At 45.4% G+C, this 15,468-nt stretch overlaps 2 protein-coding genes and 1 long non-coding RNA gene across 6 annotated transcripts in view; 2 read left to right on the forward strand and 1 right to left on the reverse strand.

Moving 5' to 3' along the window:
- LOC120959720 (uncharacterized) overlaps positions 1-10,350 on the forward strand; it is a 45,063-nt gene extending 34,713 nt beyond the window's left edge. For all 3 annotated transcript variants that reach the window (XM_040383329.2, XM_040383331.2, XM_040383330.2), the window contains exons 4-7: positions 484-769; positions 861-1,001; positions 1,159-1,381; positions 6,376-10,350. In XM_040383329.2, the coding sequence (XP_040239263.2) occupies positions 484-769; positions 861-1,001; positions 1,159-1,381; positions 6,376-8,588 (2,863 nt within the window). In that variant the 3' untranslated portion in view covers positions 8,589-10,350. The remainder of the gene's footprint in view (positions 1-483; positions 770-860; positions 1,002-1,158; positions 1,382-6,375) is intronic.
- Positions 1-10,391, forward strand: part of LOC125907550 (uncharacterized) — a 275,982-nt gene extending 265,591 nt beyond the window's left edge. For both annotated transcript variants that reach the window (XR_007452767.1, XR_007452768.1), the window contains exon 2: positions 10,108-10,391. This is a non-coding gene — a long non-coding RNA (uncharacterized LOC125907550). The remainder of the gene's footprint in view (positions 1-10,107) is intronic.
- Positions 10,392-11,872: 1,481 nt separating this feature from the next.
- Positions 11,873-12,806, reverse strand: LOC120959721 (transcription initiation factor TFIID subunit 10-like). The gene is made up of 3 exons (XM_040383336.2): positions 12,556-12,806; positions 12,393-12,457; positions 11,873-12,317 (listed from the first exon to the last, which is right to left on the reverse strand). Exons 1-3 carry the CDS (start codon positions 12,676-12,678, stop codon positions 12,086-12,088), a joined length of 420 nt encoding a protein of 139 aa, XP_040239270.1. The 5' UTR covers positions 12,679-12,806; the 3' UTR covers positions 11,873-12,085.
- Between the last annotated feature and the right edge of the window lie 2,662 nt (positions 12,807-15,468).

The raw sequence follows: 15,468 nt of genomic DNA on the forward strand, positions 1-15,468 counted from the left end.
AATCGATTACGCCTTTGCAGGTTTTCTTCACTTCAATTACACACCCTCTTGCCTTGTCTTTCCTTTGCCGCCGTCCTACATCGTCCACTCCCTGGTAACCTAAATAACAGGGAGGCGAAGTACGCCATTTGCAAGAATTTTATCGATACTAGCTGCTGCACTGTCGATATGGCTTTGATTTTTGGCCACGGCAAAAATGAATAATTCATACCAACTACGGAGCAAACAGCAGGGAGGAAATGAAACGGATGATATGGTTTTCGTGCTATCGTATGTTCTCGAACAGGCTCGCCCCTCTCCTTCCTGAAATGGCCTTGGCATGGTATTTGCTCCTGTGCTCGATGAGTGTAATATATTTATGTGCGATTTCCTTTTCTCTTCCCTTTTCTTTTACTTCCCCTCCGCGCTATGTAAATTACACCCGTGTGGTGTGTCACCTGCGTGCTGCTGGAACTGCGCTGTGGGACACGCTGCTATTATTAGCCTCTACATCGATCCAATCGTGTTCTATCGCGTCAAGATCGGTAGCATCATTACCGGTGCAATTTCGGCGGCCGCCTTCCTAGCGCTGACGCTGATCTTCCAGGGCATTCGGCGCATCTTCATCCGCTTCCACATCGTCGATCTGATCTGCCAGAACTGTTGCAGCTACTGCTACAAGAACGACAAGACGTCGTCGAAGGCGCGCCAGATCTACGCGATGCTGGACAACATCGAACACTACAAGAGCCAGCAGCTGGAGCGGCTGCGCGATAACTACACGCAACAGGTACGTGCAGACGTATGGTTGGAGCTGCACGAATATTGTTTGTTACGTTTGTCAGCTGTTTAACGAATTATTATCCTTTCGTTTTTGGCAGGTTCATCGCATCAAGGACAACTGTGCCCAGCAGGTCGATTGGATACAGGGCAGCTACTCGACGCAGGCGAAACATTTGCGCGAAATCCGAGACATTGGAACGCATCATCTCACCACGCTGCGGGATCAGTACTACGATCAGGTGAGTATTGACTTGTGTAACACCGTACTAGATAGCAAGCAGTGTGCACTACTCGTGCATAGCAGAAGCTACGCTCAACTGGTACAAAACTATAAATATATGCATGTGTGTGTGTGTCTATCATTCACTAACGCGCTTATTGCGTATTCACGTGCAGGTCCGCCGGGTACGTGACTATTCCACCGGTCAGCTGACCTGGGTGCGGGAGAACTACGTGTTCCAGCGCAACAAGATCCGCAAGTTCAGTGCCCACCAGGCGCTTCGGTTGCGCGAGGGCTACAAGTACCAGCAGCAGACGCTGAACAAGGTGCTGGAAAATCTGCCCAGCTTCTACTTCGAGAACTGCCGCGGCCGCAACGAAGAGGACGAAGATTTCGATGGTGAGTGTTGGGCAATGGTGTGGGCACCGGGTGCCGACCGGTTGCAGGGCAACCGTTGCAGCAGCTAGTAAATTGAGGAACGCTTTTGCTCTCTGCAGCGAGTAGCTAGCTAGTCGTTTAATAACGCTTTTTTAACTATTCGTAGTAGTAGACCTAGCCGTAGCTAGCGCACGGGTGCCGTGCCGTAGATAGCAAACTGTTAGTAATACTTTTCTTTGTTTTTGTTACCCTTGTTTTATTAACCTTTATCCATTTCGACACGCTGCCGTTCCGTACGTACACGACCGATTTGGAATGGCTTTTCTTTCGTTTCGTTTTCTTTTCATTCCTTTCTTTCTTTCTCTTTAACAAAAAAAAATGTTACGGTTCGGCCACTACTTTCCCCCACAAATACACACAAAACGCTTTGCCCGATGCATCGGGTAACTTAATGCTTTAAATGAAAAAAAAAACCCAGATTCGCGCTATCAACTGCGAAGACATGATCAAATCACCAGATTCTAAGACGCTGCTCCGGCTACTCCGGCGGGGTTTGATTTACCGGAGTAGATACGATTATTGTTTAATTGGTAATTTAAAAACAACGACACAATGCTAGCCAGCTGGGCCGAGAGACCGGGCCCCCATTGTTGCAAACTTATCAGCGCTCTAGTGGCGTGATAGTTCAAATTCAAAACGACAACCGAAATGCAACCGACGGCACCACCACCCAACCAACACGAAGCACACCCAACCCAAGCAAGACACCAGCGACGAACTGCACTATCGGCAAACCCATCCGTGCGTTATCCTCGTTATCCAATGAGCCCCCCCCCTCGCGTGATGGAGAAGCCCCCGCGCAGAGAAACCGAACCAAACCAAACACACGCGGCTTTTGCAATGATACATGGTAAAGTACGGCGAGCTATATTTAGTTTGTAAGAGATTCTATCTATCATGTGTTTGCATCTTGTTTATATACTTTATCGCTGGTTTTCAACACACTCACAGGCAATGCAATGATAGAACGATAGTTTTCAAAAGGCTAAGATTTGTTGTTTGCTCGCCTCCTCCGTGTCCGGTTCTATCCACTCGTTCTACTCTGTGTACAGCTATTCAATCACGTCTAACATTGGGCCAGGTTGATGATGTGTGGTGGTCACGGTTGGTGCTGGGGCAATGGCGCATGCTGGGCTTGGGGGAAATGGTATATTAGGTCCAGTTTCCAGTAATGTAAAGGAACTGCTATCAATTACTGGGTTGCTTCTTCCATTACGTAATGATTACCAGTTCATTGTAGTTATTTATTGCGGTAGTTTCTTATAACTTTTCGGTATCATTTTAGTACAGTTTCATAGTATAACTAAATTTTTATTTTAATGGGCGGTTGCTCACTTTAAAAAATCGACCAAAAATCCAAAAATATAAAATTGTTAGTTCATGAAAACGAAATTTGAGTTACAACGAAATTAATTTTGTTTCCTTGCAATAGGCATTGCATTTTTCTCTACTTTTTTTTATTATTCAGAAGGAACGGTCCGAGAAGGCCATATTGCTTTTCTATACTTTTTATATTATTTTTAAAAATTGTAAAAAGATATCGATTTCGTTTTTTATTGTTTTTTTTTGCCTTTTAAAATATTCAACGACTTTAGTATAGAAAAAATGGTTTAAAATTCATTATTTCAAGAAAAGTAAATGTGCACAATACAATTTTGTGGATAGTTTATGAAAATTCTAAGACATTACAATAATAATTTTGGGAATCTGTCAGTAAACGTTGTGAAAAATCTTATGAAACTTGGATCATGCTTAAAAACAATAAACTGGATAAATGTTTTTTAATATAAATTTTACCACAAAACCATCTTGAAAATCGCTTAAGTAGAAGTTTGTACTGTGATGCTTCCATTGGTACGTTTATAAGTAATTCCGCACTTTCCACGAAACAAGCTTTTCTAACAAACGCTTCCATCTTTACCTTCCTCGTCGCTAACATCACTTGAAATAGAGAGCAGTACACACACACATGTATGTTTGTAGCAAACAAATTCAAAGCTATTGACTCATTCGATTTCACCTCGGTTCCATGCTGTGAAATATGCATCGCTTTTGCTTGAACCATTTGCTTACTCGTTCGCTCCACCGCAAGCTTTCCTACTGCACGGTTTGCGCCTGGCCAGGGTGGCAGGAGCAGCGACATACGGTTGTGATGGGCCCATTAGTTTCTGTTTTGATAGCGGCGGAAAGTATGTCCGTTTCAAACTGTCGCCAGTAGTGTATGTGTGTACCTACACTACCATTCCCACTCGAAACCATCAAACATTTTCCCAAGAAATGGAGGGTCGCCAGGACGGGCTTCTCTCGACCTCCATTACAAGCACATGTGGGTGTCCTAATGTGAAGTTATGTGAAAAGTTTTTGTGTTTTTTTTTGCTGCCTCCCGTGGGGTCTCAATTTCTCCCACGTGTACCCAACGTACCGGGTCGGTTCTCGGGTCCACCCGAGCATTCAGGCACTTGAAAGGCGCGCAATAAACAGCTCGATTACGAAAACAGAAACCATTAACCTTGACCCTTCCCGGGGCTTCGGTTTGCAACCGTGGTACAACGATGGCGGTGAACGTCAAAGACAGCGCCCGTAAGTTGCGTCCTTTTCCGCCAAACCGAGTGCCCTTTTCATGTAGCCATCGGGGATCGTACAGGAAATATAACGGGTTAAAGCTTACCGTGGCGCCTCCGAACCCTGCTTTTGCCTGCCCTCGTTGCCGGGTTTGACTGTTTGTGTACCGAACCGTTTTCGTCGCCAGTACATCCTTCCCCCACCCCCGACGGGTACAATCAATAGTTTGTCCCGCTACAGCTTGGCTGTGGATGATGGGTTTGGGGATTTGCTCGCTGTGTTGATGTGTATGCCACGATGGTGCTGCTTACTGATGCAGCGCTCGAGAAGGCAAGGAAAAATCCTTGAACCCAGCCCGACACTGCCACTAAGCAGTTGATGTATCACCTGAAGAAGAAGATTGCTACTAGGTGGTGCTTGCTTTACTCAGGACTAGGTTTTAGTGCCGCACATAACCGCCTGATGCACCAAAAGTGCATGTAAAGTTGGAGTATTTAATGGGTACGTTAATGTTGTAATAAACTATTCGTTATTTATGTGGGCACAGAAAAGGATCCCGTAACATTTTAGGTTGGTGGATAACGGAAATGGAAAGTAGCTTTTTCATATGTAGAACGATAGTTTACATTGTACTTTTGTGTCCTTGCTATTATTATTATTTTATTATTGATAGAGTCAGCAATAATGGAGCAGAAGCATTACTAATAGAATATTATTTTTCACTCTAAGGATAAGGTTTACATTTTTACGATTGCAAATCCTTGCTGTGACGTTTGAGAGAAGCTATTGCAGAATTATTAACCCTCTTTTTTTGGCATGATTCCTGGTTAATGCAGGCTAAATGCTTTACTAATATTTTTAATCTGTTACGATGCTGTTTTAATTTTATGTTTAATACGTTTGGCAATGTTAGGGACGTTTCAATAACAACACTACGGCGCATAAAATTATTACTTATATGCTGTAAAAAAATGGAAAATTTGACGATAAATTAACAAACGGCCTAACAACATAGTTCTAAGCAGCGCAATAACAAAAAAACGATTTGCTATAAGCTGAAAAAATACCCGTATTGCATTAGTTATTAATAACTATGATAATTATTAACTAAAAATAGTGAAGCATTATGTTTATTACATCATGTTACACACCTTCAGACGTTCAATATTTGTAAATGTGAGAAGCTTTCAAATAATATACTTTATAAACGTTAAAATTCTTCATAATTTCTATTTAGCATAGTTGGAACATGGACTTTTACCCGCTGAGCTTGTTATCGCGTGTGATAGAAAATGTACTTCAGTGCTGCAAAACGTCAGTGTCAATGTCATAAAAAATCTGATCGAAACAAAATCCATGTCAGCGTCACGTACTCAATTGTGATAATCAGAAGTGATACTCAAAACGATTGGTGTGACCAATGCATGCGTCGTTACATTTTTCGACCAACGTTTGGCCAGTCACTATGTCACAGGGCGAGAAAGCATGCTCATTTTGCTGCTTGGGACCACACGCCAAGTATATTGCAAGAATGTCGTGATTATCACCGACAGAAAATGTCATTACCAAGTGAGTGATGAAGAATTGGGTGTTTAAGAAAATGTCATCAAGCATGTGATTGGTTTCAGTCATGAGTGTTGGTGACTAAAACAGTGGCATGTGGTAGCACTGTTCACTACCAGGAAAAGCTCATGATTATGCTTGCGCCGACATTACGCTCAGCCTGTCAGCCAGAGTATCGCGTTCGACTCAAGCACTCGCATGTCATGTTCGACATATCATGACGCACTTTCATTGAGTATCAACAATGAGCATCAAGCTACCATGGATATGTTCATTGTTTTCGTTGGTGAACATCTCGTGATGCTTATGACATTTTGCAGCACTGATCAGTAGTTCTCTAACATTAGTGATATGGGCCTATTATGTGAAAAAAAATGTCATGTACATGAAACAACCACAAACAAATTATAGAAAATAGTCATACAACCACACCTTTGCTTATAGCATGTATAGCAAAGCTAGTTAAGATGGTCACCCTTGAAACGAAACATTAACACCATCAACAAAAAAGCTATAAAAAGGGTAGGTGTGGTAGGTGCTGGCTGCTTGCGCTAAAACTCACACTCAAAATGTATAGCTCATGTAATGCATTGGCTGTGGTTAGTCGTTCGGGTGTAACGATGGATGGTGCAAGGGTTGTAACGTTGTAAATTAAATCATTCCATCCAGATCTATATTCCATAGTGCCCAGGTCGCTGCTGAAGAGTGTACGGTGCAAGTAAACCCACGCGCTTAAATAAGACGAGATTGTGGTGTAGCGTGTACTTAAGCGCAAATTCTAACATTACCCTTGTCCTTCCTTTCTCTCTCTTTCTCTCTTCTTGTGGTAGGTTTTGAGGTGTATCTGAAGGCAAAGATCGAGAAGCTGTCCCAGATGGAAGGCAACGAAGTGCCACCAACGAAGGTGCTCGTCGGCTCGGACTACGCGCTCAAGTATCTGGAGAACTTCTCCACCAAGAGCGTGGACGAGAGCAAAGCGTCCGTGTACTTTACGCCGAACGATGACGAGCCGGCCACGCCCGAGCCCCAGATATCACCCATCCACATCAACTACCTGGGCGGCCGGCCACCAGCGGGCCTCGAGCACGACGATGAGGACGAGGCCGTGGGCGGTGGTATGGCTGCCGGCAAGCTGCACCTTGGCGCCGCCGCCCTAGCGATGAACGCCAGTCACGCCGACACGCCGAAATCGTTCAAATCCGTCATCGCCGGCAGCGGGGACATTCCGCTGAAATCGATCATGAAGCCGACGACGCGCTTCATGTACGACAAGCATCTCGGCAAGTACCGGCTGTGCCATCAGCAGCCGAACCGGCTGAGCGGTGGGTATGCGGACGAGGACGAGCTGGCGGTCGGGCCCGAGCTTGGGCTGACCGTTGCCAGCCCGCTGCTGCTCGGCTTGGGCGGTGCGGCGGCAAAGGGTGGCGCCGGTGGCCCGGTCGGCTACGAGGCGGCCGCTGCCACCACCCTGCTCGACGGTGTCGATTCGGCCGACGACGATCATCACAACTACAGCCTTAAGAACAATCGCAAGCACCGGCGCAAGAGGAAACTGCTGCTCGGGCCGTCGCACGGGAGCGGTAGCGGCGGTGCCGGTGGTTCCGGCAGCGGCGGATCCGGTTCGGCCAGTGCCTGCGAGTACGAGACGCTGCTGATGAAGAATCTCAGCCACGATCCGCGCGAATCGCACTACAAAATCATCCACATCAACAAGCTGAACAATGGCGTGAGCAACAGCAACTACTTTGGCGGTATGCTGGGCAGTGGTGGCACGTCGGCCTGCGACAGTGGATGGCTGGCAGGTCGAGCCGTTAGCCGGCGGCATCATCGACCGACGGCGGCGGCTGCTGCAGCCGTTGCTACCTCGTCGCTTACGGCGGGCGAGAACGATTATTACTACTCGCTGGAGGATATGATACAGGATAGCAATCAGAAAATACGCCAGCTGATCTACGACTCCAAGATCGACATTATGAACGAGGTGATCAACACGGGTGGAGCGGGCACCAGCGGCAGGGGGGAAACGTCCGGTAGAAGGGGCGTGACAGGTGGTGGACGCGCTCGAAGCAACGGTGCCGGTGGGAACAACAGCAAGAGCATCAACAATATCGATGGTGCGGGAAGTTCCGGCGGCGGCGATGGTGGTATGGCCAAGGGAGCGCAGAGTATGGTGGGACTGGGGCACGGTGCCGCCAACATTCCGAACGACGAGTACGATCTGTGCAGCAGCAGCAGTAGCAGCAGCCGCAACAACAGCTACAGCACCAACGCTAGTCGGGACAGCTACAAGCAGCAGCAGCAGCAGCCGAAACAGTCGCAGCAACATCAACCGCATCGTAGCAACCAACACCAGCATCAGGCACGGCAGGCAGCGGCACCGACCGACACCATGGTAACGATCGGCGGTGGCTCCACGTCCGGCTCACCGCCAACCGGTGCACCGACGACCATCTCTCTCGCTGCCGGGGGCGGCAATGCTGCAACGAATCACCAGCAGCACCACCCGGTGAAAAAGATGCTCCACAAGCTGCACTTCGACTCCAGCACGAACCGCATCCAGCAGAGTACCAGCCTGCCGGAGATTTATTTCAACGCGGGCGCACCGCCGACCGGCCCAACCGGCGCCAGCAGCCGTATGAATGGGGCGATCTCGATGGCCGAACCGGCACCGCCGGGCCTGGGCTCGCCCAACCAAACCGGCTCCACCATATCGTCCAACTTTTCGAGCGCATCCGGCTCGATCGGCGGAAGACCGGAGGAGCCAACTGGTGGTGGCGGTGGTGCCCAACCGGCGCCGAAAGTGCACGGTGGAAAGCATGTGATTTTAGCGGTAGAGAACAGCAAGGAGACGGCCGCACCGAACAACAGCTGGCAGTCGACCGATCAAACTAATGGGGGCGGCGGCGGCGTCGGCGGCAACAGCTCGTCCAAGTCGTCCTCTCCCTCGCCGGCCTCTTCATCGTCGTCGTGCGCCTCCCCATCGCCGCCCGCGTCGCCTATCGAGTCAAATATCAATATTAATGGTAATGGTAGTATTTGTTGAAAAGAGCAGCACGAGAAAGCAGTAATGAAGTAATTCGAGGAGGGGGAGAAATGGGCACTGCAGGGTTTGCTCTTGCACTGGGGCGCGACACATTGCACATCCAAGCAGGCGGCGGCTTAAGCGGAAGCAAAAGGGACACTTGCAAAGGAAAACTTCAAAACCATTCTCCCAAACCGTACCAAAAACAGCAGAACACAGGATCGGAAAGAGCACATCGAGCAAGTACTGTATAACAAACACACACGAAAAGATGTTACAAAAGTTATACCATCCGAAGGTATCTCTTCTTAGGTCGTTTAAAGAAGGCATCCTGTTTAGATTAGCAGAAGGTACGGGAGTGTTCGCGCACGCAGCCAGCCAGCACACAGCCACATCAACCCGTAAAATCCCATTTCAACTTTGTCAATTGTGTGTGTGTGAATGTGTGCGTGTCATCCGAGGTGTAGCACCCATGCTCAGACTAATTCGAGTTACCATTGCAATGAGGATGAAATATAAGCTGAAGTGAGGCTGGCGAGCTAGTTCTAAAAAGCCCCCGCGCCAATGGAAGGTTTAGTAGTTTGCTTGGATGATGTAGCCCGTTTAAAAGTGTGTAGCCGCATCACTTCTCCCTCCCTTGACGAGATTAGTGTCTATGTGTGCGTGTGTGTGAGAGAGAGAGAAGGAGTGTATGCTCCTGTTGCGTTGTTGCTGGGTTGTATCAAAATAGCAACACACACTCTGGTCGGGTTGCTGCAACTGAAGAAAAAATGGCAAAGCAGCGCAATTATTATATCAGTAACAGTAGAAAACCACAATATCCATTTTCTTACTAGGTTTTCCAGGAGTTCTCATAGCTGTGGGATACTTTATTGACTCTTTCATACGTGAACTTAATGTAATGGGAATTGGATTCTATAGTACCATTATTGGACAAATAGGAATGGATGATCCAATAGGAATTTCCAAGGAGCCTGTCCAAAACGGTTGCTATAGAATCCAATTTCCATTATATGAAGTTCATTTTCCAATACGAAAGAATCAAGGAAGTGTCCCACAACTATGAGAACCACTGGAAAATCCTGTATTGTGCTGTCCTCCCTATTGCCCAACACACAAACACACACACACTCACAAAAGGATGAACAAAAAAAGCCACAGCTCTTACCCAATGCAAAGTTGCAATTTGTGGAAGGTGAAAGATAATACTATCATTATTAACTATGATTACGATTCTATACATATACATACTTATATATACACACACAAACAAAAATCACACACACACATATTTACATATATCTCTGTTTATAATTAATAGGAAAAAAAGAAAAGAAGAAAATCATACAAACAAACAAACAAATAAGGGTGAAAAATGAACGGCACGCGGGCACAGTGTGGTGTACGTGCTGAAAGTGATAGAATTTCAAATCTGGGATCTGGGCTTACAAATAGTAGATTACAATTATGACACCTTATAGAGGCGGGGTGGGCAAATATATGTGTGTGTTTGTGGTGTGTGTGTGTGTATGTATGGGAGGGAATTGAAATAATACGAAAATAATAATAATAATAAACGGTACAGGGAGGAGAAACGCGGGCATATTCGGATCGAGGGAACGAATACAAGGGAGAACAGGGAAGGGGTGGGAAAGCAATTGGAAACAGGGAAACACACACACACACACACGCATGTACACACATATGGTTGAGTAGAGAGAGAGAGAGAGAGAGAGAGAGAGAGAGAGAGAGAGAGAGAGAGAGAGAGAGAGAGAGAGAGAGAGAGAGAGAGAGAGAGAGAGAGAGAGAGAGAGAGAAAGATGGATAATAAAGGGAGGAAAATACAGAGAGAAAGAGAGATTGAAAAAATCACGACAGGCGAGCATAATATGTGTTACGAAGCAGAAGAAGAAAAAAATGGATATGTATTAGATCTTTTCATATATATAAATATATATTAATTAGAGCTCATTTTAGCACTCAAGAAGAGAATAGAGAAAAGAGGAAAGATGCTGAAATTTAATTGAAACACACACACACTCACTTACAACATATTAACATTGCCCACAGCCGGTTTACTTCAACTTTCATTGCTTCAATAGATTGAAAGAGAGATAGACAGAGTGTAGAAAGGTGTAAGAAAAGAAGAAAATAAAACAGTAAAATGTTACAGAATGTGTTATAAAAACTTGAAGAAAATGGTGTACCACCCACACACCACCATCCGGTATAATTATCCATACACCACCACCTCCCCCTTAGCTATCATTTGGCAACACAACACGAGCGCAACAAGTCGATGGAGAAAAACCAGTTTTGTAAACACAGACACTCCGTGAAACAATAATGGAACAGAGAAAGATAAATATAATAAGACACGTGCGTTAAAGTGAAATTTAATAAATGGAAAGGAAATCAATGTTGAAACTAGTTTAAAAGAAACAGCAACAGAAATACTAACGAATACGCTTCAACAAATCACAACACAACAAGACGAAACAAGGGGAGAGCAACTAAGAGGACGACAGAGCAATTAATGAAATCGCACATTGGTTGATAGGACCTTTAATCATACGACTTTTACTACTAATTATCACACAAACAACACAAACTACTACTACTACTACTACAAGTACTTCTTATTCTACTTCACTGACATTAATGGGAGAGTAACTAATAATTCAAAAAATACTATTATTATCACTTTATTGATTTAACTGCCGGATGGTTTTCAAAATTGCTGCTGTGAAGTGAGAGACACATATGTGGGCGACGTTTGTGTTTATGTGTGTGTGTGTGTTTAAGATTGGACGAGATTTAGTTGAAAGGGGGGGAATAATTTGCAAACAAACTCATAGCTGGAGTGTTATGTTTGGTGGGTGGGTAGGCAAGTGGGTTATTAAATTATCTCAGCAAAACAAAACAAAAAATGTGAAAACTATATTCATCTTCAACGAGGGAAAAACAATGTTTTCCAGCAAAGCCACAGCCACAAGTGGAAACGGAAAATCAGATGATTAATTTGAGACACAAAATAAAATTACAATTATGAAGTAAACAAAAAAAAAGGAAAACCATGCGCTCGTTGTTTGTTTGGTGAGAATGGAAAGAAACGTAGAAAAGTTGTCCCTAGTATGGTAGTCATGCTGCACTGGCCCTGTTGCCACGGCGACTACGAACTCACAAGGTGGGTGCGCTAATTGGTTAGATGTGTGTGATACGTACTATTGTATGGTTAGTAGGCTATGACCACGGAACAGGACCAATCGATTAGAGTTTGGGAAGAAAACCAGCGAATCCTTACATACCCTTAGTTAATGGAAAATCACTTTATTACTTATTTTTCCTCAAATTAACATCAAATTGATTATTTCGTTAGCATTTTACCATTTTCTCTTTAAAAGGATATTATAAAGATACATTTTTTTTTGTAATTCCCTCTCCCCCTTCCAACCTGCACAACCTTCCCCCTCCAGTGGCAATTTGCACGCACACACACCCTAAACCTCCTTCCCTGTCTAGACGAAATAGTGCGCTTTGCGAACAGTTATGCCGTAATCGTTCAGTGCCGGCTGCAAATCTTCCATCGTGAGCGTGTACTTGCGATCTTTGGACGATTTCTGGTTCTGGTTTTTGGACGACCCGTGCCCGGAGCTCGGCGCACTGTTGGTGCGCGTTTTGCAGTGCTGCAGCGCATCGTTGGCAACATCCGACACAAACTTTTGGGCCGCAATCGAAATCAACCGGACGCTGCAAACGAACAAAAAACAAGGGAAATGGTCAATTAACAGTGTTCGCCATTGCGTTCTGCGATCGGTGCCCTACATTCGGGGATCGGCACCCTCGAAACCGGCCGAGTTTAGATAGAAGGAGGTGACTGCATCGGGAATCTGGAAAGCGAAAAACCGTGTCAAAATGCATCATCCGAATCATCAGCACTTGAGAGCAGTCCCGTGTTTCGGGGAACCAGTCCCCACTATTGCCTTACCGTCGGCGTGTAGTCCTCCAGCTGCATCATGAAGTCGCTCAAAACCTGTCCCTGGGTGCGGTCTTCCACCATTTCGGACACCTTCTTGCCCTGCCCACGGTGAATGCCAAAGTTGTCGCCCATTTTGGATGCGAAAGATGATTGGAATTGAGCAAAAAATGGGAGAAAAGTGGAAATACACAATCGGTACGACGCGGACGATGCGAGTTGTTTTCGTGTTGTGCGCTGAACAAGATAAATTTTACTGTAAACAACGGTTTTGACGTTAGTGACAGTTGATCGGAGCAAGGGCAGTGTTGCCAAACGTGACGCAGTCGCATAGGGCAATTTACCGAAAGGCATTTTCTTTTCTATTTTTAATAACCTTTATCATGCTAAGTGAACGCAGTATGCAAAATTGAATGAATTTAACATATTAAATTGAATTAAAAATTGTTCCTAAATCTAAAAACTCAGCAAATCCACACAGATTGTTGCTTTCGAGTTGATTGAATGCTTTTCGAGCAGTGTCTCATAGTCGAGCAGCTTCCAATTGACGCACTATGGGTTTGGTGCATTCAAAACAATGTAAATTGGGAGCATTTTTAACGGCTTTTTTGTTGTAAAAAATAGTAATTATAGTAAAGTAGTATTAGTAACAGTAAAAAATAAACAACTTTCCTCGAAAACTCATAATTTAGTTGAGTAGCAATATTATCATTTTTTATATGATTGCCAATTTTGATAAAAGCTAATTAATCGAAATAGAACAAAATCTGGACAGTGCACTATTTTGAACAGCCTTTGCGCGATCGTACCAGCTTCATGAAGATGTTTGAGAGTAATTTGTACCACGTAGGTTTACACCGTTTCAAACAGATCACGATCATCGCCTGGTTTTGTAGCGACCAGTGCTAGAAAAGGTTTCAAAATTATAAAAATAAGTATTTTTCCACAAAAAATCTAGTTTTTTTCACCCAACTTTGATAATCATCCTGTTCTTGAAACTCCAAATAAATTTAATTCAAAACTTCTTCCACCAAAGGTTTGCATGGAACAAAAGATTCACCCGCCCAAGACGATTACATCAAACATTCACACACCGTAATTCCTTATTTAAAAATCCTTATCAATCGGGGTATTTCCCCGTCGGACGATTCTCGCCATTCTTCGCTAAACGCATTGAACAGCACATTATCAGCGCAGCACAGCCAAAGGGCGATCGTGTTCGCCAGTGTTGAGGTGTACTGCTCTGTTCGCCATCCGACAGTGTTTATTTCGTGAAAAAGCGTGCATTTGTGCAAGGTGTGTTAGAAAATGGGTTTCATTAGAAGTCCCACAGCGGTTCTACTGCTGCTGGTCCTTGCGGGCCTGGCGATACTGACGGTAGCGCCCGTCCAATCGCAACAGCAGGGAGGCAGAAGACCAACACCACCGCCACCCAAATGCACACTGTCCGCGGACGAGCTCGATGCGTTGATCACCCAGGTAGAGGATATCGAACGAGAGCCGAGCGAAGGTGACAATGATGATGACGAAAACTCCGAGGAGACAGAACCAGAATCAGCAGCAACAGCCCCACAGCTCAACCCGGGCTGTGCCCGGGAGCTTCGACGGCTGCGCCATAGCATTGATCATCTGCAGAAAAGCTACCACAACCTGAAGCAAAACACGGTCGACATCGATGAGCAGCAGTACCGCTACATGCAAAACCACTACACAGCCCGCAAGCGGGAGCTGAACGCGCAGCTGGAGCTGTTATCGCAGCGCTCCAACGCACAGCACCGATCGCAGCTGATGGAGCTGAAGCGCAAGATCGCGGCGATGGAGAAACAGCTTAACCGAAGCGTGACACAGCTCGCCGAAGAACGGCAGCAGAATATGGCCCGTCGGCTGCAGCTCGTAGCGCTAAACGTGCGCAACAACAAGATCCCGGTAGCCCTGTCCAACTTTGAGAAGCTGGCCAACTACACCAGCGAACCGTACGGCGCGATCGTGCAGAATGTGTTCCAAACGGGCAGCAGCAGTACGAACGCGTGGGCATTGTTAAGCTTTCTGCGCAAGGTGGACTTGTCCCGCGAGCCGATAGCGGGATACGAAGCGCTGGTCGATGCGCTGATCGCACGTAACGCACTGCGCGGACCGGAAGCGCTCGAGCTGCTGAAGCAACTGCAGTGCTTGATACTGGTGCGGGACGGCCAACAGCAGGCACGGACGATTGCGCTGCTGAAGAAGTTTAAGGCCAACGTACATTAGAGCAAACAAACAAAACCGTTTGGAAACAACGCACAGGCAGCTGAAGCTTTTTGTGTTCCATCACAACTCTTTCGAATGTAACGTTTCTCTTCCATTTCTGGTGCATTTCTTGTGGTGTTTCGGTGTGTACGGGGGGTTTACATTTCTCACCCTGAAAGGAAAAACAAAGAAAAAAAAACACAAAAACTTTTTATCTTCTCGTACACTCGTCGCTGTTTGTTTCTATGTTTTATACATTCACATAATGTTTATAGTCTTTCTCGTTTTTTGTTTAGTTTTTCTCTTCTTTTTTTTTGCAATATTCTGCTCATCATCTGCTCTGAACACATGCACTCATTCATTTCCTTGTTTTTTTTCTTTTTCAAAATTCCTTTCTCTCTTGCCGTGTTTACCACCTATCAACAACAAATCGGTTCACATTTTAAACAAAAAAACGTGCGAAATAAAATTGACTTTGAAAATCGAAAGAAACGCTTGTGTGAATGCATTACGACAAACGGATACAGCGAACGGATAAAAGGAAGTCTTCATTTTGTATCAACATTGCATTCGCTTTCTCTTTCCTTCTCTCTATAGTTCAGTAACACATCTGCGCGTTTTGTCCCCCGTTTTTGTTTGGCTACCAAACTGGACGTACTCACATACAGTGTTTTGCAGCTTTCTTCCCCCTTATATCTC

Source organism: Anopheles coluzzii, chromosome 3 (assembly GCF_943734685.1).
Source record: "Anopheles coluzzii chromosome 3, AcolN3, whole genome shotgun sequence".
NCBI classification, from domain to species: domain Eukaryota; kingdom Metazoa; phylum Arthropoda; class Insecta; order Diptera; family Culicidae; genus Anopheles; species Anopheles coluzzii.